A 27213-nucleotide genomic window follows, 5' to 3' on the forward strand; every position below is an offset into this window, starting at 1 on the left:
CATGGATGAAGTTCTGTGTGGACACATCTCCCTTCTTTGGAGGTTTTGAAGCATCGGTGACCATCTGTCGGGGGTGCTTTAATTGTGCTTCTCCTGCCTGGCAGAAAGGGGTTGGACTGGGTGGCCTTTGGAGGTCTCCTCCTTACTCAAGGGTTCTGTGAGTCGAAACAGACAGACGTCAACACGAGGGTGGCAGAAAGGAGCCACAAGGGGCAAGAAGTTGCCTTCCACCAGAAAGGAAAAGGAGGGTACAATTCAATCCCAAGCTCCAGCCCTTCTCTCCCATCTTCTCTCCCATCTTATCGCCTCTAATAGGGCGAGATGTGTGTGTTTGTAGGTTGAAAGAGGAGGCCCAAAAGGAGGAGGGAGAAGCCAAGGGGAGGAGGGAGGGCTTGACTATTGTCTCTCCAAAATTTGGGCAGCCCCCACCCCTACCCACCCCCCAAGGCCCTCCCACCGCTATTGTGGATTGAAGATGCGCCCGACCTGCTCCTCCTCCTCTTTCCTTTGGGTTTGAATCTCCCACCGCCTTCTTGCGCCTTCCCTTTCCTCCTCCCTCCCTCCCTCTCTCTTTTTCTCTCCCCCCTTCTCTATTCCCAGGCTGGCTGTGGGCAGAGAAGAGGAGGAGGAGGAGGAGGAGGAGGAAGAGGCTGCGTCCTCCCGACTCCACCATTTCCACCGGGTCGGCAGGATGGGCTCGGTCTCCAACCAACAGTTTGCAGGTTAAGTGAACGTTTTTGCCTCTGGGGATCCTGCTCTTTTCCTTCTTCCCTTCTTTGCCTTCCCTTCGCTCCCATCCCTTTCCTCTCCTCCAGGAAGGAAACCCACCCTGAGTTTGGGTTTCTCCGACTCTTGGCCCCCTTTTCCCTTCTTCTTTTTGGGAACGAGGGAAGAGGGCGGCCGGGCTACTTGGTTGCAAGGCAGACCATGTGCTTTTGCCTTCCTCCTCCTCCTCCTCTTTCTCCTTCTTCGACGGAGCTTTGGGAATCTTCCTCAACGGAACACAAACGAAAGGAAAAGAGGAGAGATGAAAGGCAAAAGGCATCCTCTTCCCCGACCCCGACCTTCGAGCATCCCTGTATTTTGTGTGGGTGGGTTTCCTTCTCCCACAAAGGAGGGGTGCCCCCGTTTCCCCATTTTGAGGGCTCTCGTGGGAATCCTTTGGGAAGGAGTTCTCGTCTTTCTGGAGAAGGGAATCCCCACTCTTTGAACCCATTCCTTCCGAGCGGAGCTTGGCACGGGCTTCTTCTGTCCCAGGCGGGTGAGGAGGAGGAGAACCCCCACTTGGCTGGGTCTCGGGGTCCAAGCGCCCTTCAACCTCTTCCTCCTCTTCTTCTCCTTCCTCTCCTTCCTTTTCCGCTTACTCTCCATCCTCCTCTTCTTCCTCCTCTTGTTCTTCTCCTTTTTACCTTCTTCTTCCTTTTCCACTTATTCTCCTTTATCTTCCTCCTCTTCCTTCTTCTCTTATTCCCATCTTTCATCTTCTCCTTCCTCCACTTCTCCCTCTTCTCCTTCCTCTTCCCCTTTTTCTCTTCCTCTTATTCTCCTTTATCTTCCTCCTCTTCCTTCTTCTCTTATTCCCATCTTTCATCTTCTCCTTCCTCCACTTCTCCCTCTTCTCCTTCCTCTTTTTTTCTCTTCCTCTTATTCTCCTTTCTCCTCTTCCTCCTCCTCTTGTTTTTCTCCTGCCCCGTCTTCCTCTTCTCCTTCTTTCACCTTTTCCTCCTCCTTCCTCTTCCGCATATTCTCCTTCCTCCTCTTCCTCCTCTTGTTCTTCTCCTTTTTACCTTCTTCTTCCCCCTCTTCTTCTTTTTCCTCTTCCCCTTATTCTCCTTTATCTTCCTCCTCTTCCTTCTTCTCTTATTCCCATCTTTCATCTTCTCCTTCATCCACTTCTCCCTCTTCTCCTTCCTTTTCTCTTTTTTCTCTTCCTCTTATTCTCCTTTCTCCTCTTCCTCCTCCTCTTGTTTTTCTCCTTCCCCGTCTTCCTGTTCTCCCTCTTTCACCTTTTTCCTCCTTCTTCCTCATCTTCCTCCTTCTCTTGTTCTTCTTCCTTTTCCCTTCTTCTTCCCCCTTCTTCTTTTTCCTCTTCCCCTTATTCTCCTTTATCTTCCTCCTCTTATTCCCATCTTTCATCTTCTTCCTTCCTCTTCTCCTTCATCTTTTTCCTCTTTCTCTTATTCTCCTTTCTCCTATTCCTCCTTCTCTTGTTTTTCTCCTTCCCCCTTCCTCTTCTCCTCTTCCTCTTATTCTCCTTCCTCATCTTCCTCCTTCTCTTGTTCTTCTCCCCTTTTCCTTCTTCTTCCCCCTTTTCTTCCTCTTCTTCTTTTTCCTCTTCCCCTTATTCTCCTTTATCTTCCTCCTCTTCCTTCTTCTCTTATTCCTATCTTTCCTCTTCTTCCTTCCTCCTCTTCTTCTTCATCTTTTTCCTCTTCCTCTTATTCTTCTTTCTCCTCTTCCTCCTTCTCTTGTTCTTCTCCTTTTTCCCTTCTTCTTCTTACCCCTCTTCTTCTTCTCCTTCTTCTTTTTCCTCTTCCCCTTATTCTCCTTTATCTTCCTCCTCTTCCTTCTTCTCTTATTCCCATCTTTCCTCTTCTTCCTCCTCCTCTCCTTCGTCTTCCTCCTCTTTTTCCTCTTCCTCTTATTCTCCTTTCTCCCCCTCCTTCTCCACTTGTATTCTTCTTTCCCCGCCTTCCTCCCCCTCTTCTCCCTCTTCTCCTTCTTTCACCTCCTTCCTCTTCTTCCCTTCCTTTCTCCTCTTCTCCTTCATCTTTTCCCTCTTCCTCTTATTCTCCTTTCTCCTCTTCCTACTCCTCTTGTTCTCCTTTCCCCCCTCTTCCTCTTCTTCCCCCTCTTCTTCTTTCGCCTCTTTCCTCCTTCTTCCTTCCTCCTCTTCTCCTTCCCCTTTTCCTTTTCTTCCCCTTTCTCTCCCTCCTCTTCCTTCTCTTATTCTCCTCGTCTTTCCTTTTCTTCTCCATCTTCCTCCTCTCCTCCTCCTCTTCTCCCTCCTTTTTCCTCTTTCTCTTATTTTCCTTTCCTCCTCCTCCCCTTCTTTTTCTTTCCTTTCTCCTTCCTCTTCTCCCTCTTACTCCTTCTCTTATTCTTCTATTTCCTGGTCTTCTCCTTATTATTCTTCCTACTTATTTTCCTTCCTCTTCTCCTTCCTCTTCCTACTCTTTTCCTCCATTTATTCACCTTCTTTCTCCTCTTTCCTCTCCTTTTCCTCCTTTTCTCGATCTTATCCTTCCTCTTATTCTCCTTCCTCTTCCTCTAATTTTTCTCCTTCTCCTTTCAACTCTTCCTCTTTTCCTCTTCTCCTTCCTCTTCCTCCTCTTTTCCTCCTCTTATTCACCTTCTTTCTCCTCTTTCCTCTTCTTTTTCTCCTTCCTCTTCCTATTCTTCCTCTTATTCTCCTTCCTCTTCCTCTAATTTTTCTCCTTCTCCTTTCAACTCTTCCTCTTTCCCTCTCCTTCTTTCCCTCTTCTCCCTCCGGCGTGACCCTCTTCCAACGGGGCTCTCCTCCCTTGCTCCTCCGCAGGGGGCTGCGCCAAGGAGGGTGAGGAGGGGCCCCGGGGGGACTCTCCGCTCCCCGAAGAGGACAGCCAGCCGCTCCTCCGCGGCGCCGGCATCTGCAAGTGGTTCAACGTGCGAATGGGCTTCGGATTCCTCTCCATGACCAGCAAGGAAGGCGCCACCCTCGACGCCCCCGTCGACGTCTTCGTCCACCAGGTCAGCCGGGACAGGCGGATGGAGTGGGGGGGGGGGACCCTCTTCTGCGCGCCTCTGTATCCAAGGACCCTTTTCCCAGGGAGCAGTCTACAGAATGGGACCTTGGAGGGAGGCTCACAGTGTTTGGGACTGGGACCACAACTACGTCTTTACCTTCCTCCTGAAGGAGAGGAGGGATGTTGATGCCCTAATTTCCCCCGGGAGTGTGTTCCACAGGTGAGGGGCCACCACTGAGAAGGCCCTGCTCCTCGTCCCCACCAGCCTCACTTGGGATAGCGGTGGGGTCGAGAGCAGCCCCCCCCCCATGATCTCAAATTCCGGGGTGGGACGTAGAGGGAGTTACGTTCGGACAGATACACTGGACCAGAACCGTACAGGGTTTTGTAGGTCAAAACCAGCACCTTGAATTGAGCTCGGAACTGAACCGGCAGCCAGTGGAGCTGACACAGCAGAGGGGTGGTGTGCTCCCAGTATGTCACTCCGGTGAGCAGCCTGGCTGCCGCTCGCTGGACCAGTTGAAGTTTCTGAACCGTCTTCAAGGGCAACCCCACGTAGAGTGCGTTGCAGTAGTCTATTCGGGATGTAACAAGAGTGTGGACCGCTGTGGACAGATCAGTACATTGGATAGACTGCATCAGCTCTAGTTGCTTAGATAGGGTCATCTATGAACCTTTGGTAGCAGGAGATACTCATACTGTCTCTACTACTATACAGACAGGCAGTCCCCAAATCATAAACAAAATCCGTTCTGTGGGCTTGTTTTTAAGTTGAATTTGTATATAAGTCAGAACAGGTACACACCAGAAACAGAATCATAGAGTTGGAAGAGACCTCATGGGCCATCCAGTCCAACCCCCTTCCAAGAAGCAGGAAAATGAGATTCAAAGCACCCCGACAGATGGCCATCCAGCCTCTGTTTAAAAGCTTCCAAAGAAGGAGACTTCACCACACTCCGGGGCAGAGAGTTCAACTGCTGAACGGCTCTCACAGTCAGGAAGTTCTTCCTCATGTTCAGATGGAATCTCCTCTCTTGTAGTTTGAAGCCATTGTTCCACGTCCTAGTCTCTAGGGCAGCAGAAAACAAGTTTGCTCCTTCCTCCCGAGAGTGGCTCAAGCCATTACGCAAAGTAAGCCTTTGCGGTATAGTTGATTTTGCCCAGGGGAGCTCTTGAGGCGCTCTTGGGGGAAAATAGACCTTGACATATGCGAGTTGTAGTTATTGGGATGTATAGTTCACCTACAATCAAAGAGCATTCTGAACTCCACCAATGATGGAATTGAACCAAATATGGCACACAGAACTCCCATGACAAACAGAAAATATATATTAGTGACTAGCCTTCCCCTGCCACGCATTGCTGTGGCCGTCATGGGGGTTCTGTGTGGGAGGTTTGGCCTGATTCTATCGTTGGTGGAGTTCAGAATGCTCTGTGATTGTAGGTGAACTATAAATCCCAGCAACTACAACTCCCAAATGTCAAGATTCTAATTTCCCCAAACTCCACCAGTGTTCACATTTCGGCATATTGAGTATTCCTGTCAAGTTTGGTCCAGATCCATCATTGTTGGAGTCCACAGTGCCCACCAAAGCCTTTCAGTATTTTCTGTTGCTTATGGGAGTTCTGTGTGCCAAGTTTGGTTCAATTCCATCGTTGGTGGCATCCAGAATCTTCTTTGATTATAGGTGAACTATAAATCCCAGCAACTACAACTCCCAAATGACAAAATCATAATTTTTTGAGTGATGGTCACTCCTTGTGTTGTGAGACGATTTGCTGCCAAATTTGGTGTGATTTCGTTCATTGATTCTTTTGTTTTTAAGGTACTCATTACGCACAGAGCATAGATAGATAGATAGATAGATAGATAGATAGATAGACAGATAGATAGATAGGTTGGGGGGGGGGGAATTATATTTGCTTACTGTTGAAAATTACCTAGGGCCGCCTCTGCCCTCCCTATGACTTTCTCTCACATATTTATACATGGCTATCATGCCTCCTCTCAGCTTTTTCTTCTTCAGGCTATACTTGCCCAGCTCTTTAAGCTGCTCCTCATAGGGCTTGTTCTCCAGACCCCTTGATCATTTCAGTTGCCCTCCTCTGGACACATTCCAGCTTGTCAATATCTCTCTTCAATTGTGGTGCCCAGAATTGGACACAATATCCCAGGTGTGGTCTAACCAAGGCCACAAAGATATATGGGAGTGGGTCAAAAAGTTTTGACTCCGGCGTCCTAAAAACACTATGAATAAAGTGCTACTCCTAAAGTGACAGGCAGTCCCCACGTTATGAACAAAATCAGTTTGGTGGGTTTGCTCCTATGTTGAATTTATATATAGTACATATTTTCCGTGTAGTGCCAGTCAAAGATATATGCGGGTAGGTCAAAAAGTTTTGCCTCCTGCATCCTAAAAATGCTACGAATGAACCTATAGCAGCAGAAATTACTACAGATTGTAGCCTGAACTGTCCTCGACACAAAGCTACAATTCAACATAGTCACCATCAATTTGGACACATTTGCGCCATCGTTCAACCCAGGCATCCAAACCATTTTGGAAAAATCCAGGGTTTTGTTTCATGAGTCATGATTTTAAAGCTATTTGAAAGCCATTGAGATCATTGGTTCTGAAACCACCTAGGTTGTCTTTCAGAGGTCCAAACAGGTCAAAGTCCATTACCGTATGCCCATAAACATTCTTCAAGCCATTACAGATTTCAATGTATTGTCAAAGGCTTTCATGGCTGGAATCACTGGGTTGCTGTAGGTTTTTCGGGTTGTATGGCCATGTTCTAGAAGCATTCTCTCCTGATGTTTCGCCTGCATCTGTGGCAAGCCTGAATAGCTCGGCCGGAATCAGGCCCGTAGCCAGGATTTTGTTTTGGGGGGGGAGGGCTGAGTTTGGTTCGGGGGAGGGGGGCTGAGTCTGAGTGAAAGAGGGTCTACCCTAGCAAACCTTTTGTATCGTTACCCCAATACCCCCATGCATATGGGATATATTGAGCATGGTGATCAGATCATGATATGAATAAACATAACACTTTAAATAATGTACCAGTAAGACCTTCTTGCGGACCACCATGAGAATTTCGGGGGGAGGGGGCTGAAGCCCCCCAAGGCCCCCCCCCCTGGCTACATGCCTGGCTGGAATCATCCTGACGCTCCTGCATCTGAAGCACCTGAAGCACGCATGAGCAAACTTGGGCCCTTTAGGTGTTTTGGACATCACTCCCACCATTCCTAATAGCCTCAGGCCCTTTCCTTTTCTCTTTCCTTTTCTGCTTAAGTGGCTGAGGGGGGAAAGGAAGGGGCCTGAGGCTGTTAGGAATTGTGGGAGTTGAAGTCCAAAACACCTGGAAGGCCCAAGTTTGCCCATGCCTGATCTAAATCTAGGCCTTTCAACAAGCATGAGGTTAATGTCCAATGGCATATGTTCTGTATCCTAAAAACTAGAATGGGTAGGGGGAAATTCATGCCAGTTTTGGAATCCGCAGGTCAAAGATACCTAGGAGGAGTACTAACAATTGAGGCACCATATGTGTGTTGGGCCAGTGTAATAGTATTAATAACAACAATATCCTTTTCTCTCTCTCTCAAGAGAGACTCAATGGGAAGATGCTCCCAACTGATTCCTCACAGGCAGAGGCGGCCCTAGGTCATTTTCAATGGTAAGCAAACAGTATTTTGGTGCACCCCCCCCCCCAACCAATCATTGATATGGAGCAGGAACGAGAGGGGTTAGGCGAGGCTCAAGGGCCCGGCCCCTTTGGGAAGAGGATCACCTGGCAGTGAGGCAAGGAAGCCGAGGCTCCCCCCGGACTGCTAGGGCTGTTGTGAGCCGAAGGGGTGCTCCTCAAGTGGCGTTTGAGGGGCATTTACAGAGGCGCCTCTGCACCCCTGGCAAAAAAAAAGTGTACCGCAACCGCTTACTGTGCGTAATGGACGCGCCACCCCTGCTCGCAGGGTGCTTTTACATTGCAGAAGCAATGCAGTGTGATATCATTTTAACTGTCCCCTGGATTAAGGCTGTGGGATCCTGGGAGCTCCAGAGAAGGAGAAAGATCTTGTCAAACTACAGCTCTCATGATTCTTTAACATTGAGCCATGACAGCTTGCCCGTCTGAACATATCTCCTCCTATGAACCATCCAGGAGCTTACGATCATCTGAGGAGGCCCTGCCCTCGATCCTGCCTGCCTCGCAAGTGCGATTGGCAGAGGTGAAGGACAGGGCCTTTTCAGTGGTGGTCCCCCCAGCTATGGAACTCCCTCCCCAGGGATATTAGATCGGCCCCCTCCCTCCTGACTTTCCAAAAAAAGTAATAACCTGGCTCTTTGAGCAAGCTTTTGATCAGGGGCCCTCAAACTTTTTAATCAGAGGGCCAGGTTACAGTCCCTCAAACTGTTGGAGGGCCGGATTATAATTTGAAAAAAATATGAATGAATTCCTATGCACACTGCACATATTTTATTTATAGTGCAAAAACACTTAAAAACAATACAATAATTAAAATGAAGAACAATTTTAACAAATATAAACTTATTAGTATTTCAATGAGAAGTGTGGGCCTGCTTTTGGCTGATGAGATAGGATTGTTGTTGCTTTTGTGTGCTTTCAAGTCATTTCAGACTTAGGTTGACCCTGAGCGAGGGCCGGGTAAATGACCTTGGGGGCCGTATCCGGCCCTCGGGCCGTAGTTTGAAGACCCCTGCTTTTGAGAATGCAGCGGAATAGATAACACAGAACTATGAATGATGAAGATGGAATGGCCAGACGATGTTACAGGATAACGTTTTTAACAAGATGACACCGATGATTACATGCTTTAACGGTTTTTATTTATGTTTATTTATATTTTAATGTTGATTGTTTTTAATGGCACTATTATGAATGCCTGGCATCGAATTGTGCCAATCTGTAACCCGCCTTGAGTCGCTGTATGGCTGCGAAAGGCGGGCTATAAATATCGTAAATAAATATCCTAAACAAATAAATAGAGGCACCCAACCTTGTTAAGAGCCTGGTGTGAAGGGAACTCGTCCTGTAGCCCTCTCCTACATTGCTCTTTGCATGAAAATTGGGTCCAGAAGGATTGGATTGTCTTTGTTTGTTCCCGTCCCACTTTGCTAAAGTGGAGCTCAAGGTGTTTACAAGGCAGGGGGCTAAAGGTCAGCTGTTAAAGCCCAGGCCATGCAATGCTGGGTTTGCCTTGGATTTCCCACAGTTCTGATTGTAGAAAGGGAAGGAAGGAAGCAGAGGTGGGGGAGAATTGCCTCTATTGTGAAGAATAGTCAGAAATGGTTGCGGTGAAGATGGGTGCTAGCACCCTTTACTACCCTTTACCAGTATACACCAGGGGTCCTCGAACCTTTTAAACAGAGGTCCAGGTCACAGTCCCTCAAACTGTTGGAGGGCCAGATTATAATTTGGAAAAAAAATGAAAAAAATATGAATGAATTATTTGTAGTGCAAAAACACTTAAAAACAATACAAATAATTAAAATTAAGAACAATTTTAACTAATATAAACTTATTAGTATTTCAATGGGAAGTGTGGACCTACTTTTGGCTGATGAGATAGTATTGTTGTTGTTGTGTGCTTTCAAGTTGTTTCAGATTTAGGTTGACCCTGAGCGAGGCCAGGTAAATAACCCTGGAGGACTATATCTGGCCTCCAGCCCTTAGTTTGAGGACCCCTGATACACACACACACAAACACACACTTTACCTCTGTGTGTGTATATATATAATTATCTTTATTATGTATATGTTATTATGTGTCTATCTATAGTAAAGGTAAAGGTTGTCCTCTGACATTAAGTCCAGTCATGTCTGACTCTTGGGTGTGGTGCTCATCTCCATTTCTAAGCCGAAGAGCCGGCGTTGTCCATAGACACCTCCATGGTCATGTAGCCGGCATGACTACATGGAGCACCGTTACCTTTCCGCTGGAGTGGTACCTATTGATCTACTCACATTTGCATGTTTTCGAACTGCTAGGTTGGCAGAAGCTAGGGCTGACAGCGGAAGCTCACACCGCTCCCTGGAATCGAACCTGCAACCTTTAGGTCAACAAGCTCAGCAGCTCAGTGCTTTAACCCACTGCACCACCGGGGGCCCCTGTGTCTGTCTATATGTGCCTATATATATATCTATATCTCTCTATACACACACACACACTTTACCTCTGTGTGTGTGTGTGTATATATATATATAATCTTTATTATGTATATGTTATTATGTGTCTATTTGTGCCTATATATATCTATATAAATAAAACTAATGTTGGTTTGTGGGATTAACATAACTCAAAAACCACTGGACGAATTGTCACCAAATTTGGACACAATGCACATTTCAAGCCAACGAGTGACCATCACTCATAAAAACACCGAAAAACACAGCAGAAAAGACTTAAAAAGCCAAAAAACAAAAAATACATTAAAACGCATGCACAAAACACATATACACAGACTGGGCCACAGCAACCCGTGGCAGGAGACAGCTAGTATACACACATGCGTGTCAAAAGGTTTTGCCTCCTGTGTCATAAAAATGTTATGAATGAACTACTACTACAACAGCTACAGAGACAGGCAATCCCCAAGTTATAAACAAATTCGGTTCTGTGGGTTTGTTCTTAAGTTGAATTTGTATGTAAGTCAGAATACAGTCCTCCCATGACCAACAGAAAATAATGGAAGGGTTTGGTGGGCAGTGTCCTGTGGTTTTGGAGTTGTAGTTCACCTACATCCAGAGATCACTGTGGACTCAAACAATGATGGATCTGGACCAAACTATACATGAATACTAGGCCTGGGTAACAACGCAAAAATTTGTTTCTAAAATCGATTTGTATTTGGGGTTTTTTTTTGTTTCGATATTTAAAATAATTACAAAAATTTCCCTTAAAAAAGTTCGGTATTTACAAAATTTCGTTAATATTTACAAAACATTTTGTAAAGATGGCGCCCTTTTTCCCAATATTTTTTCAATATTTTTTTAATTTCATTATGAATTTAGTAGAATAGGGAGGAGAAATTATTACTAAGGAGGGAAGGCAGGCACTCACTCTGGTGGGCCCTCAAGCGCTGCCGCCGAGTCGGGCCCGGCTCCTCCGAAGCAATGCGAAATTGGGAGAAGGGCTCCCCAAAGGCCATCTAGCCCAGCCCTCCGCTAAGGAATTGGGAGAACGAAGCACAGCCCTCCGCTAAGGAATTGGGAGAACGAAGCACAGCCCTCCGCTAAGGAATTGGGAGAACGAAGCACACCCACCGCAAAGGTGAGGAAGGAGGGACGGACCGCCTTCCCGCTGAGGGTTGCTCGCCCTCTCGCTCGCTTGCTCAGCCGGCGCCTTCCCCGCCCTCTCCTCCTCCTCCTCCTCCTCCTCTTTCAGGCTCTGACTGGCTAAGGAGAGGAGAGAGAGGAGAGCTCCCAGCAAGCATCTAGCCAAGCCATCTTACGTATTTCCGAAATGGACGGAAATACAATTTTTTTTGGCGCATGCCGTTTCGATATTTAAAAACACTTCCGGGTTTAAAAATAAGTTTTGTAATCGTTTTGTAATTGCTAAAATTAACGAATATTTAACGAATTACAAAATTAACGAACGAAACCGCCCAGGCCTAATGAATACCCAATGTGCCCAAATGTGAACACTGGTGGAGTTTGGGGAAAATAGAATCTTGACATTTGGGAGTTGTAGTTGCTGGGATTTATAGTTCACCTACAATCACAGAGTATTCTGAACCCCACCAATGACAGAATTGGGCCAAACCTCCGACACAGAACTCCCATGTGGGCCACAGCAACGCGTGGCAGGGGACGGCTAGTCTATATGAATAAAAATGTTATGTTCGTTTGAGGGATTAACATAACTCAAACCAAATAGACAAATTGACACCAAATTTGAACACAATACACATATCAGACCAACAAGTGACCATCACTCATAAAAACATTGAAAAACAGCGGAAGAGGCTTCCGGCCCAGTTTACCTGTCTGAACATATTCTCCCCTGTGAACCATCAAGAGTGTTAAGATCATCTGGAGAGGCCCTGTTCTCGGTCCCGCCATCTTCACAGGCGCGTCTGGTCGGGACAAGAGACAGGGCCTTTTCTGTGGTGGCCCCTCGGCTATGGAATTCCCTCCCAAATGAAATTAGATCTGCCCCCTCCCTCCTGACCTTTAGGAAGCTAGTGAAAACCTGGCTGTGCAACAAAGCTTTTGAGGAATCATGTATGAGACTGGCAATTGACTAATGGTACTGATCACAGTATATGGACTGGACATACGGACTGAGTTGGACATGATTTTATCCTAGTGAACGGCTTTTATGTAATTTATGTAATGTAATTGGTAACTTAATGTGGTGTATTATGTTTTAGATTTTCAGTGTTAGCATTAAATCTTTGCTGTTAGCCGGTCTGAGTAGAGAAGATCGGGATATAAAAGTTTTAAATAAATAATAAATAAATAATAAATAAAAAGCCAAAAAAAAATTACAACGCATGCGCAAAACCACACATACACAAATATAAACACACATATACATAGACTATTATGCTGGGGAAGGTGGAAGGTAAAAGGAAGAGGGGCCGACCAAGGGCAAGATGGATGGATGGCATCCTTGAAGCGACTGGACTGACCTTGAAGGAGCTGGGGGTGGTGACGGCCAACAGGGAGCTCTGGCGTGGGCTGGTCCATGAGGTCACGAAGAGTTGGAGACGACTGAACGAATGAACAACAACAAAATATATAGACTGGGCCACAGCAATGCGTGGCAGGGGACAGCTAATATCAAGTATAAAGACTGTCTCACTGTTAAACTTTGTGGGTCTCTCTGTACATGAACTGGAGTCTATGAAGGCTCAGGCCAAATCAAACTTAAATGGCCATTTAAGGGGGCTCCTTTGGGTTTTGGGAATTAACTAGATTGCACTATGGACTAAATAGGTCTTTGGGGTGGTGCATTACAGGACTTATTTTCCTCTCAACATGGGTTTATCCAATTCTCTTGCAAATTAGAGCAAAGAGAAGACACCGGCTGTAATTTAGAACTTCTTCCCAGAAAGAAATTATGGGATTCGGTTCATTGCTACAGGATGCAGCGGAGGTAATCATATGGATGACTTTTAAGGACTTTAGGAAATTCTTGGAAAACAGGGCTATAAAATGCCAGTAGTCATTAGGGCTAAGTGGAACCTCCATATTTAGAGACAGTGTATCCTTGGATGTGGATAAACAACAGGAGAGAGAGGAACTGTAACTTTTTGACCAATCTATCTCTTTAGAGTAGCCTTTCTCAACCTATAGGTCGGGACCCCTGGTGAGGGGGATGTGAGGGAGTTGCAGAGTGATCACGATAGCTGTGGATCTGGGCAGGAGGCAGACTGGGAGGTTTCAGAGGGGTCACCAAAGACCATCAGAAAACATATATTTCAGATGGTCTTAGGAACCCCTTTGGCAGAGAAGGCTGAAGATCTCTCGTCTGTCCTTCTCTTCCTTTATGGAAACAGATGGCAAATCCTCCCACCAAAATCCCTCCTTCGCTTTGATTGGCCGGCCTCTCACCCAAGGGGAGGGCAGTTTCTGAGACTCTTAAGTGGGGGAGGGGAGAGCAGGCGTGCTCGGCACAAGGCAGCGTGGTGTGTATTTGTGGGCAAGGGAGAGCATGCGATCTTGGAGGGAGGCTTGCACCAGAGAGACCTTCAATGCATGGGGGTTTTGTGAGGGAAATTTGGCCCAATTCAGTCATTGGTGGGGGATGCCCTTTAATTGTAGGTGAACTATAAATCCCAGCAACTACAACTCTAAATGTCAAGGTCTATTCTCTCCAAACTCCACCAGTGTTCACATTTGGGCATATTGAATATTCATGCCAAGTTTGGTCCAGATCTGTCATTGTTTGGGTCCACGGTGCAATCTGCATTTAGGTGAACTACAACTCCAAAACTCAAGCTCAATACCCACCAAACCCTTGTGGCTCATGAGAGTTCTGTGTGTCACGTTCGGTTCAATTCCATCATTGGTGGAGTTCAGAATGCTCTTTGATTGTAGGCAGGGGCGGTTCAACCCATTACACAAAGTAAGCGCTTGCAGTATAGTTGATTTTGCCCAGGGGCGCTCTTGAGGTGCTCTTGGGGGAAAATAGACCTTGACATATGCGAGTTGTAGTTACTGGGATGTATAGTTCACCTAAAATCAAAGAGCATTCTGAACTCCACCAATGATGGAATTGAACCAAATATGGCACACAGAACTCCCATGACGAACAGAAAATATATATCAGTGATTGGTGGTGGTGGTGGTGGTGGGGTGTGCCAAAATACTGTTTGCTTACCATTGAAAATTGCCTCTGATTGTAAGTGAACTATAAATCCCAGCAACTACAACTCACAAATGACAAAATCAACCCTTTTCCCCGCCCCAAACTCCACCAGTGTTCACATTTGGGCATATTGAGTATTTGTGCCAAACTTGGTCCAGTGAATGAAAATACACCCTGCATATATTTACATCACAATTTATAATAGTAGCAATATTACAGTTATGAAGTAGCAACAAAAATGTTATGGCTGGGGATCAGCACAACACAAGGAACTGTATCAAGGGGTTGACGCATTAGGAAGGTTGAAAAACACTGCATTAGAGGGTCAATGAAGGTGATTGTGATCTAATTTGGTTGTTCTAACTAAACAATCTCATTTTGATAGCTGATAGTTTCCCATTAGTTAAGGAACACTCCTAATACTCTGGCTTTTGTATCATTTGGAGGACTCGCTACTCAACCTGTTCATGATTAGATTCCTATTGCTCAGGATTTTCCTTGGTTTTGCTTTCCTTCCCATCTAGGCAGATGGCAGATCTACAAAAATGCATGAAACTGGGCCTTTATTTCTCCATCCCTACCCCAGAGAATAGTTTCCCCCAGGTCAGGGCTTGGATACATTGATGGAAAAGCCCAGAGGGAATAAATATGGAATGCTGATTTCCCTGTTCCACATTGGCAGGAGGCCGATTGTGGCCGGACTCTCTGCATGAAAGGACAATTGCTTTGTAGTAGCCCTGTCACCAGTCACATTGGTATGTGGCTGAGATTTTAAGTGTCCCTCTGAATTTGGGAGAAAGCGAGGGGGGAGGGGTTAGGGTTCCAATTCTCTTTGAGGGAGGGAGGAAATGATGGGAGCAGATAGACTGAAAGGACAAGTACTTTAAAGAAAAAAAAATAGAAGGGTCTGTTTTGTGCATCTCTGTGTTTCTGGAATCCAACGGTGACCCCCAGATACTTCAGGCTGGGTGGCAAACCTCTGTTCTCCCCAGGATTTATTGCCCCCAGACAGTCTAGTTTTCTGATTTCAGACACCAGTAGCCCTGCACACAAAAATTAAGTGGCTGGGTGTCTCTGGCCATTGTGACTGCTTTTCCCCAACGCCTCCTCCCCATTCTAGCAAAGAAGCACCACATTCCATTGGAAACGTCTTCCATTCATCCAGGAAGAAGTCCTTAATGTCACACGGCATGCTTTTGTGGTCACATTTTAAGTGTGGTTGCAGGGTCGGTGATGTGGGAATCCTGGTGAAGGTGCCCTATGGAGCATTTTGTTCCTAGACTCTTTTTGAAAAAGAGCACATCCATTTTTGTCATTTTTATGGTTATGGACTTCAGTTCTCCTTCTCCACCCTAAGAAGTATGTAAGAGTGAGATATACCATATATACTCAAGTATAAGCCGACCCGAATATAAACCGAGGCACCTAATTTTACCACAAAAACTGGGAAAATGTATTGACTCGAGTATAAGCCTATGGGAAGTCTATGGGAAATACAGCAGCTACTGGTCAGTTTCAAAATAAAAACAGATACCAATAAAATTACCTTAATTGAGGCATCAGAAGGTTAAATGTTTTTGAATATTTACATAATTTAAGATAAGACTGCCCAATTCTGATTCTAACCTTCTTCAACGTAAATGTGCTTATGTATCCTTCCAATGAGAATAAAGAGAGTAACATAATGTATTAATAATAATAATAATAATAATAATAATAATAATAGAGTAAAATAATGGAAATGTAATAATAACAGTAATAAATGAGTCAAATAATCTATATAAATAAAAATGTAATGTTCGTTTGTGGGAGGAACATAATTCAAAAACCACTGGATGAATTGCCGCCAGATTTGGTCACAAGACACTTACTAACCCAAGGAGTGGCCATCACTCAAAAAATTGATTTTGTCATTTGGGAGTTTTAGTTGCTGGGATTTATAGTTCACCTACAACGAAAAAGCATTCCGAACCCCACCAACAATGGAATTGAACCAAACATGGCACACAGGATTCCCATGACCAACAGAAAACACTAGAAGGGTTTGGTGGGCATTGACCTTGAGTTTGGGAGTTGTAGTTCATCCAGAGAGCACTGTAGACTCAAACAATGATGGATCCGGACCAAACTTGGCATGAATATTCCATATGTCCAAATATGACCACAAATGGAATGACATTTGGCAGTTGTAGTTATTGGCATTCTGAACCCCACCAATAACAGAATTGGGGCAAACTTCCCACACAGAACCCCCATACTTCCAGTCTAATTCCCTTCACCAAGGCAAGAAAACGAAAGCCCTCCTGACAAAGAGCTATCCAGCCACACACACACACACACACACACACACACACACACACACACACACACATATATATATATATATATATATATATCAATCAATCAAACAGAGAAAGAGATATATAGTATCATAGATCTGAAAAGGACCCCTAAAGAAGGACAATTATATGTTGCATGTTCCAGAGTAGGCAAACCAGACAATCTCCACATCAGCACTGACAAAGAAACAACAAGAAATACTGTTTACTCACAAGCATAAAGGAATTACATATATTAGAAACCAACACTTTCCAATTACTTTATTTTCCAGATCACCAGACTGGGTCACAGCAACGCGTGGCAGGGGACGGCTAGTACATGTAATAATGACAATAATAAAGTAAAACAATAATGTAATAATAATGAGTAAAATAATAAATGCAATAATAATAATAAATAGAGTAAAATAATACATGTAATAAAAATAATAATAACAGAGTAAAATATTAAATAACGTTGACCCGAGTATAAGCCGAGAGGACCTTTTTCAGCCTATAAAAATGGCTGAAAAACTAGGCTTATACTCGAGTATATACAGTACCTGTTTGTAGGTATATGTGTATGCATGTCGGAATTCACATTTTAAATAGTTAAAATTGGATTTTAACTATTTAAAATTGAACAAAGACTTCGGGCATTTGCAGTGAACACAACTGTAATGTTTTGATTCCATTTTAACTGCCATGGTTTCATCCTATGGCAGTGGATCACCAAACAAACTAGTCAAATGTGGCCTAGGCAAAACTACGGCTAGGTGGATCTGTAATTGGTTAATAGGGAGGAGGGAGCAGGCTTGTTTTCTACTGCGCTAGGATGTGGAGAGATGGCTTCAAACTACAGGAAAGGAGATTCCCCCTGAACAAGAGGAAGAACTTCCTGACTGCGAGAGCTGTTCATCAGTGGAACTCTCTGCCATGGAGTGTGATGGAGGTTCCTTCTTTGGAGTTTTTTAAACAGAGGCTGGATGGCCATCTGTCTGGGGTGCTTTGAATACAATTTTCCTGCTTCTTGACAGGGGATTGGACTGGATGGCCCTCGAGGTCTCTTCCAACTTTATGATTCTATGGTCTGCAAGAATGAAAATATGCTCCATGGCATCACCATTACTCACACTCTTATTGCCACGTGGTTTTGAGACAATGGTGTCTTGAAACCACGTGTCAACGAGAGCGACTGGTCTCGCGAAACCCTCTTATAGTGCCGACAACCTGGATGTCGGGAGGGGAGAAGCTGACTATCCATGTAAAATTACTACTACCACACCAGCTATAGATGATTAAATATGGTTTTCTGTGGGCAAGCAGAAGGTGACTGCTGGATGGCATATATTCTGTATCAGGAACTAGAGCTGATGTGGTCTATCCAATGCAATTTTCTGAATCAGCACACCAAATAACCAAATCGAATGTAAAGTTGACCAAAAACTGATTCATAACTCTTTTGGTACTAATGTTGGAGAGTGGTCCCTGGACAAATGAGCCCTGGTCAAAAAAAGTTTGGGAACCACTGTTCTATAGCGTCCTGGTATCTGTAGTTTAGGGAAGGGTCTGCCAGAAAACTCCAGTGTCTCTTCTGAATGCAAGCCACAGGATTCCATAGGACATTAAAGTGTTACAATAGTGACATAATTGTGTCGTGTGAAGGGCTCATAGTTTTACTTGGAGTAGTCAAAGTCTGGTTGATTTCACTGGACCTCTTATATGTCTGGATCTCAAATTGTGGATGGAATTACATCTGTTTTCATCTAGATGTTGATGGACTGCGACCCCCAGATATGCTGGGATTTGCAGTGCAATATCTGGGGGCCCTCATAGTTTTCACCTGTTTTGAAATGGTAACGATAAGTCTAGAGTTGTGAAGGTAAGAGGAAATGTTTATGGACAGCAATGGCAGACCTATAAACCGCTAATCAAGATATTGCCAAGTGAAGTGCCTACATTTGAGTTCCTTCTATTCCACTTGTCCCAGGAATCCACAAACTCAACATCAATTTTCAACATGACGTCTGGGTTTACCTAGAAAGCCAATCTGATTTTTCCTCAAAGGGTTATACAGTGTTAGACAAATGATTTGTTACTCACATTCCCCAGCAATGTACAAATGTCAAGGAGTGTTGGTTGACTTTTGAGCCTGTGTTTGGCTCTTGTTGGGCTTTCAAAATGGGTCTAAATGTGCCAACATTCAATCGAATCAGGGAGGAACGTGTAACTCAAGTTTAAAGGAAGCCATTCCAGAGATGATATCATGCCACTACTGCCAATCCGTCCAAGGACAATTGAGTACGGAGTGTTGAAGGCAGAAAACAAAAACTATCAATATGTTTAGAGCCAAAGACTTGAAGGTATACTCTCATCCACATATGCAAAAGAATTGTACCTCCTAGAATAGGGTTGGGTAAAGTTCAGATCTGGAACCTTGTTGTTGTTGTTTGTGGTTGTTGTTGTATACATTCAAGTCATTCCTGACTCATGATGACCCTAAAGTCCCTTCCACACAGCTGAATAAAATCCCACATTATCTGCTTTGAAATGGAATATATGGCAGTTTTGACTCAGCTAACCCAGGGCCCTTCCGGACAGATCTGATCCGAGGTTTTCTGCTCCAAACTAGATTATATGAGTCCACACTGCCAGATAATCTGGGATAAACAGAAAACCTGGGATTAGATCCTGGGATGTAAGGCTTGTCTGGAAGGGCCCTCAGTTCAAAGTAGATATTATGGGACTTTCTACCTTGATATTTTGAGTTATATGGCCATATGGAAGGGCACTAAGTCAAACCGTTCATGGGGTTTTCGTGGAAGGAGTTCTTCAGAGTTATTTGACCAGTAGCTGGTCACTTGGAGTGCCTTTGGTGTTGCTATAAGAAGATCCTCCAATGTGCATGTGGCAGTGCTCAGACTGCATTGTAATAGGTGGTCTGGAGTTTGCTCTTCTCCACACTCATATGTCATGGACTCCACTTTGTAGCCCCATTTATTAAGGTTGACTCTGCATCTCGTGGTGCCAGAGCCCAGTCTGTTCAATATCTTCCAAGTCACTCAGTCTTCTGTGTGCCCAGGAAGGAGTCTCTCATCTGGTATCAGCCAGGGGTTGAGGTTCTGGTTTTTAGCCTGCCACTTTTGGACTCTCGCTTGCTGAGGTGTTCCTGCGAATATCTCTGTAGATCTTAGAAAACTATTTCTTGATTTAAGGCATTGTCATGCTGGCTGACATCCGAACAGAGGATGGGCCGGAGATGTCAGTGCCTTGGTCCTTTCATTATTGGCAGCTACTTCCGGCGGATGTCAAGTGGTGTAATACTGGCTGAGCAGTATAATTTCTCCAATGGTGTAGGGCGTAGTCATCCTGTGATAATGCGGCATGTCTCATTAAGAGCCACATCCACTGTTTCAACGTGATGAGATGTGTTCCACACTGGGCATGCATATTCAGAAGCAGAGTATCAAAGTGCAAGGGCAGATATCTTCACTGTGTCTGGTTGCAATCCCCAGGTTGTGCCAGTCAGTTTTTGTACAATATTGTTTCTAGCGTCCACTTTTTGCTTGATATTCAAGCAGTGTTCCTTGTAGATCAGAGCATGGCCCAGGGTAACTCCCAGGTATTTGGGTGTGCTGCATGCTCCAGTGGGAATCTTCCCAGGTAATCCTCAGAGCTCAAGATGCTTGTCTGTTCTTAAGGTGAAAAGCACACATCTGTGTTTTAGATTGATTAGGAATCAGCTGGTTTTCCCTGTAATAGACTGTAAGAGCACCTAAAGCTTTGGAGATCTTCTGTTCAATCATTTTCAAAGCTTCCTGCTTGGGTGGTGATGGCATGATCATCAGCATAGATGAAACTCTCAGTCCCTTTATTTATATCCTGCCCCATCTCCCTGAAGGGACTCAGAGCAGCATACAACAATAAACAGTAATAAACAAATCACTAATTTAAAATCAAATCAACAAAATAATAACACAAAATCGATATAAAAATGAAACAAACATATTAAATAAACACAAAATACTATTTGTTAATCCCAACTAAAATTGACCCAATGTGTCAATGGAGTTTATGTACATTTTGACTGAGGGCCCTTCCAGACATGCCCTATGTCCCAGGATCTGATCCTAGGTTTTCTGCTTTGCAGTAGATTATATGAGTCAGCACTACCAGATAATCTGGGATAAACAGAAAACCTGGGATCAGGTCCTGGGATATAGTGCCTGTCTGGATGGGCACTTAGCAGGTTTCCTTTGACTCAGTCTTACTGTTGCAAGATGTAAAAACTGGATTGAGGTCCATGGGTTTATATGTGTTCTTAAAACTAAAATAACATGGAATAACATATTGGGAATTTTCAATTCATTGTGATTTTATTTGTTGGAATTATTATTATGTAGTTTATTTCTAGCCCACTTTCCCCCCAGAATGGGATTAAGTGGAATTTTGTCCTAAGATTGAGAATACGTTTCATGCAAGTTTCTGAACACTGTTGCTTTGACCCTTTTGTGCTAAAATTTGAGGGCTATTGGACCTTGGCAATGTTCGAAGGTAGACATAGGAGAACCAGGTTCAAGCTCTCACTAAACCAGCATTTCTCAACCTGGGAGTCGGGACCCCTGGGAGGGGAGCAAGGGGGTGTCATAGGGATCTTCAAATACCATCAGAAAACACAGTATTTTCTGTTGGTCATGGGGGTTCTGTGTGGGAAGTTTGGCCCAATTCTATCGTTGGTGGGGTTCAGAATACTCTTTGATTGTAGGTGAACTATAAATCCCAGCAACTACAACTCTCAAATGTCAACGTTTATTTTCCCCAAACTCCATCAGTGTTCACATTTGGGCATATTGGGTGTTCGTGCCAAGTTTGGTCCAGATCCATCATTGTTTGAGTCTCTGGATGTAGGTGAACTACAACTCCAAAACTCAAGGTCAATGTCCATCAAACTCATCCAGTATTTTCTGTTGGCCATGATAGTTCCGTGTGCCAAGTTTGGTTTAATTCCATCATTGGTGGAGTTCAGAATGCTCTTTGATTATAGGTTAACTATAAATAACGGCGCTCCATGCAGTCATGCTGGCCACATGACCTTGGAGGTGTCTACGGACAACGCTGGCTCTTCGGCTTAGAAATGGAGATGAGCACCACACCTCAGAGTCAGGCATGACTGGACTTAGTGTCAGGGGACTACCTTTACCTTTACTTTACCTATAAATCCCAGCAACTACAACTCCCAAATGACAAAATCAATTTTCCCTCCAACCCCACCAGTATTCAAATTTGGGTGTATTGGGTATTTGTGCCAAATGTGGTCCAGTTAATGAAAATACATCCTACATGTCATGTGTTTACATTAGGATCCATAACAGTAGCCAAATTACAGTTATGAAGTAGCAACAGAAATAATTTTATGGTTGGTGGTCATCACAACATGAGTAACTGTAGTAAGGGGTCACAGCATTAGGAATATTGAGAAACACTGCACATAACCCTTACATTTGAACTCAGGACTTGTGGCCCTTCAGGGGAAGAATTGTTTCCCGTGGAGCAGAAACTAGAATCTAAGAGACAAAAGAGACACTGGGTTGTTGTATGGCTATGGTCTAGAGGCATTCTCTCCTGACGTTTCGCCTGCATCTATGGCAAGCATCCTCAGACGTAGTGAGACCTGTTGGAACTAGGAAAAAGGGTTTATATATCTGTGGAATGACCAGGGTGAGACAAAGGACTCTTGTCTGCTGGAGCTAGGTGTGAAAGAGACACTACTTCAGCAGCCATGGCTCATACTATGTAATCATGGAAGTTGTAGTTTTATAAAGTCTTTAGATTTTTGTCAGTGCCTTGCCAAAGTACAAATCCCTAGATTCCACAGCATTGAGCCATGCCTGTTAAAAGCGGTGTCAAACTGCATGAATTCTGCAGTGAAAATGCGCCCTTAATCTACAAAAGCTTCTGCTACCAACCTCTCAGTTATTCTCAACGGTGCCTCCAGATCTTTTTGCATGGCTAAGAATGTGAATTGAATAATCCCCATTCCAAATTGGAGTGTTATCCATCATATTCCTTTGGTTGATTTGAGACAGGCTCCGCGTACAGAGCAAACAGGTTAATATTATCTTTGGGATATTGCTCGGGATTACTGGAGATCCTATCTCGGAAGTGCTTTGATCAGCCTAAACTGCTGTGTAAATGCCACGTTGTTTTTGTAGCACCAAAATGCATGCAGTGATTTATTTCCCCAACGGCTTGACCATTTCACATGGCAGAGGGAGTCAATGGTGGGCCAGAAGTTGATGGGCCAATGGGCAGAGCTGATGGCAAAACCTCTTCTGGAGAGCATTATGGGGAGATGCTCCTTGTCCAAGCACAATGTCCTCCTCAAACCAGACACCCCATCAGCTTTAATGGCACCAGGGTCATTGATAACCCTCTCCTGGCCATTTACATATGTGAAAGATAACCCACAGGAAGTTGCTGTGGAAGAAAGAAGGGAATTGGCCTCTTTAGGTCTATTAAATCACTTTATTACAGGAACCAGACCTGAATAGCCCTTCTTGGCAGGGGGCTGGTCTCCATCTCCCACCCCCACTTCCAGCCATCATCTCCCCCCCCCCCCCCTAATTCTTCTGATCTGATAACAAAGTCATCAAAATCTTGTCAACATTGGAAACCAACTAGGTTGCCTCTCCACTCCTTCAGCTTTGATTATAAGTGGATAATATCCGGATTCATGTTTGTGGATGTGGAAATAGCAAATTGAGAAAAAATGATGATGCCATCAGAGGTGATGTGGGGTGGGTTCAAGCTGGGTCTTTTCCTTCCTTGTCGCCACTGCCATTAAACTAATGGGCCAAATCCATTGTTCTGTCAACATCAATAGTTTTCCATTGATTGCCACCTTCCTGGATGAAAGTTATTCCTCACCCCCTTGATCCTGGCCTGTTGGATGGAGGAAAGCAGTTCACCTCCTCCAGAGAATGTCTTTGGATTCAGACTTTGGCAGAACTTGGAAAAGTTTCTTTGTTGGGACTGCAATATCGGAAACTACAGCTGATGTGGTCAATCCAATGCAATTTTCTGAATTGGCACCCCAAGTTACCAAACTGAATCTAAAGTTGACCAAAAACTGATTCGTAACCTCTTTGGTACTAATGTTGGAGAGTGGTCCCTGGTCAAAGAGGTCCCTGGTCAAAGCGGTCCCTGGTCAAAATGGTCCCTGGTCAAAGTGATCCTTGGTCAAGTGGTCCCAGGTCAAAAAAAAGTTGGAACCACTGCTGTAGACCTTGATAGCCCTCTAGTTCAGGGTATCAAACTCATTTTTCATGGAGGATCACATCAGCCTTATGGTTTGCCTCCAAAGGAATGTGGATTCCATGGATGGAGAATCCATGGATACGGCCAACTAAAATGTTTTTTACCTGGTGGCCATTGCTCTTTAGTTTTTACCCAACGTGGATCCCCAAATGTTATTGAATAATAGCTCCCATCACTTTTGATTAAGTGCCATGTGGACTGAGGATAATGGGAATTGCAACCCAACAGCACTTATGGCTCGGAGGTAGGGGAAATGTTAAAGGGCCTCTTAGACATCCTATCCGTAAGCCTTGTATCTAAACTCAAACCCCACTCTCCTGACTGAACAGAACAAACTGCAGCCTTCCAGATGTTACTGTATCACAACTCCCATCAGCTCTAGTCATGATGTCTAATGAGGAGGAATATAGGAATTGTAGTCCAGCATCTGGAGGGCCACATAAAATGAGTTTGACACATGTGCTCTAGTTCAGTGGGATTTCAAATTTGAATACTGGTGGGGTTGGGGTGAGAATGATTTTGTCATTTGGGAGTTGTAGTAGCTGGGATTTATAGTTCACCTAAAATCAAAGAGCATTCTGAACTCCACCAATGATTGAATTTAATCAAGCTTGCCACACAGAACTCTCATGACAAACAGAAAATACTGGAAGGGTTTGCTGGGCATTGACTTTGAGTTTTGAAGTTGTAGTTCACCTACATCCAGAAAGCACTGTGGACTCAAACAATGATGGATCTGGACCAAACTTGGCACAAACAGTCAATATGTCCAAATGTAAATACTGGTGGAGCTTGCGGAAAATAGACCTTGCCATCTGGGAGTTGTAGTTCCTGGGCTTTATAGTTCACCTACAATCAAAGAGCTTTCTGAACCCCACCAATGATAAAATTGTTGTTTCTTTGACAGTGTTGATGTAGAGATTGTCTGGTTTGCCTACTCTGGAACATGCAATACATAATTGTTCTTCTTTAGGGGTCCCTTTCAAATCTATGACACTATATCTGTCATATACATATATATGTGTGCATGTGAATCATATATATCTATATTGATGGCTAGATGGTTCTTTGTCAGGAGGGCTTTGATTATATTTTCTTGCCCTGGTGAAAGGAGTTGGGCTGGATGGCCTTAAGGCAGCATTTCTCAACCTGGGGGTTGGGACCCCGGGGGGGGGGGGTCGTGAGGGAGTGCCAGAATGGTTGTCAAACACTACCAGAAAACACAGTATTTTCTGTTGGTCATGGGGGTTCTGTGTGGGAAGTTTGGCCCAATTTCATCGTTGGTGGGGTTCAACATGCTCTTTGATTGTAGGTGAACTATAAATTCCAGCAACTCCAACTCCCAAATGTCAAGGTCTATTTTCCCCAAACTCCACCAATGTTCACATTTCGGCATATTGAGTATTTGTGTAGAGTTTGGTCCAAATCCATCATTGTTTGGGTCCACAGTGCGATCTGCATCTAGGTGAACTACAACTCCAAAACTCAAGGTCAATGCCCACTAAATGTTTCCAGTATTTTCTGTGGGTCATGGGAGTTCTGTGTGCCAAGTTTGTTTCAATTCCATCATTGGTAGAGTTTAGAATGCCTTTTGATTGTAGGTGAACTATAAATCTCAGCAACTACAACTCCAAAATGACATAATCATTTTTTTGAGTGATGGTCGCTCCTTGGGTTACAAGGTGTCTTGTGGCCAAATTTGGTGGCAATTAGTCCAGTGGTTATTGAGTTATGATGTCACTCAAAAAAAAAACAGAGCATTTGTGTGTGTGTGTGTGTGTGTATACACACACACACACACACACACACACAGAGACTAGCCATCCCTTGCCATGTGTTGCTGTGGCCCAGTCTGTGTATATGTGTTTTGTGTTTGTATATATATTTGTGTATATGTGTATATATATGGTTTAGCGTATGTGTTGTAATGTATTTTTTATTTTTTGGCTTTTTAAGTCCCTTCCACTGTGTTTTGACAGTGTTTTATGAGTGATGGTCATTAGTTGGCCTGATAGGTGTATTGTGTCTAAATTTTGGTGTCAATTCATCCACTGTTTTTTGAGTTATGTTAATCCCACAAATGAACATTAGTTTTTTCTTTATATAGATTGTATTTTTTGTTTATTTTATGCAGTGTTTTAGGCATATTGTGCCATATGTAAATCTTCCCGAGTCCCTTTGGGGAGATGGAGATGACGTACAAAAATAAAGTAGTAGTAGTAGTAGTAGTAGTAGTTGTTGTTGTTGTTATGATTATGATTATGATTATTAGGTATCTGTGGATGGTATCACCTGGTTTGGATCGGAAACTAGTTTTGGGTATCTTTTTTTAATTAATCATCTTTATTAACCATAATTTCTACATTATAATAAAAGTAGGGGAACAATCAGGTTGAAAGAAAAGTGGGGAATTTAGGGGGAGGTATGGAGGTGGGATAGATGGATGGGGTAGGGTATAGGGAGGGGCAAGAGGAGGGTTTAGGTAAGACACAAGGGAGGTAGGGGTTGGAGGTGCTTCCAGTATGATCCGCAGAGAAGTAGTCTTCAGATTAAGATGAGTTTTTCTACAATATGTTCACTAACTTATTGTATTTGACTCCTATTCTTCCTTAAATAATTAAATGTTAAGTTTCATTTCTTCCTGCAAATATCTTTTAAGTGGTTCCCAATTGGTTTGATTCTCTTTATTTGTATTTTTTTAGCAATTGCGATAGTTTGTCCATATTCATATATTCTACTGTCTTGGATAGCCAGTCTTCGACTGAGGGAGGATCTCTTCTTTTCCAATTCTGGGCTATTGTCATTCTCGCCGCTGCAGCCAAGTAAAACAGAATCTTCTCTTCGTTTTTCCCCAATTCGAAATTAGTTATATTCAGTAGATAATATTCCGGTTTCATTTCAAATTTAGGTAAAGGTAGTCCCCTGACATTAAGTCCAGTCATGTCTGACTCTGGGGTGTGGTGCTCATCTCCATTTCTAAGCCGAAGAGCCAGCATTGTCCGTAGACACCTCCAAGGTCATGTGGCCGGCATGACTGCACGGAGCACCGTTACCTTCCCGCCAGAGCAGTACCTATTGATCTACTCACATTTGCATGTTTTCGAACTGCTAGGTTGGCAGAAGCTAGGGTTGACAGCGGAAGCTCACGCCGCTCCCCGGAATCGAACCTCCGACCTTTCGATCAACAAGCTCAGCAGCTCAGTGCTTTAACCCACTGCGCCACTGGGGGCCCTCTAGTTTATGTATTAGTAACCGATATTTCTTAATTATTTTACAACCAGGAAAATAAGATTCTGACTATAAATAGAAGGTCGGCTGCTGTCTTCACCTTGTTATCTTGTTTTTTTACTCGTGTTCTATTTTGAAATGGTCATATGACTGATCAAATAAATAAAATATTATTATTTTACAACCCCACCATAGGTGGGAATAGGTTCCTACTTCCCTTCCCCATTTCCAACATTGGCTGTCATACTTTTTATACAATTTTGATAATTGTAATGGTGTCAAACACCAG

At 44.0% G+C, this 27213-nt stretch overlaps 1 protein-coding gene across 1 annotated transcript in view; it reads left to right on the top strand.

Moving 5' to 3' along the window:
* Positions 1-691: 691 nt before the first annotated feature.
* The window catches only part of LIN28A (lin-28 homolog A), a 79757-nt gene continuing 53235 nt past the window's right edge, over positions 692-27213 (top strand). Inside the window, exons 1-2 of the mRNA XM_060783744.2 lie at positions 692-722; positions 3539-3729. Of these exons, the coding sequence (XP_060639727.1) occupies positions 692-722; positions 3539-3729 (222 nt within the window). The remainder of the gene's footprint in view (positions 723-3538; positions 3730-27213) is intronic.

Source organism: Anolis sagrei, chromosome X (assembly GCF_037176765.1).
Source record: "Anolis sagrei isolate rAnoSag1 chromosome X, rAnoSag1.mat, whole genome shotgun sequence".
Taxonomy (NCBI): Eukaryota; Metazoa; Chordata; class Lepidosauria; order Squamata; family Dactyloidae; genus Anolis; species Anolis sagrei.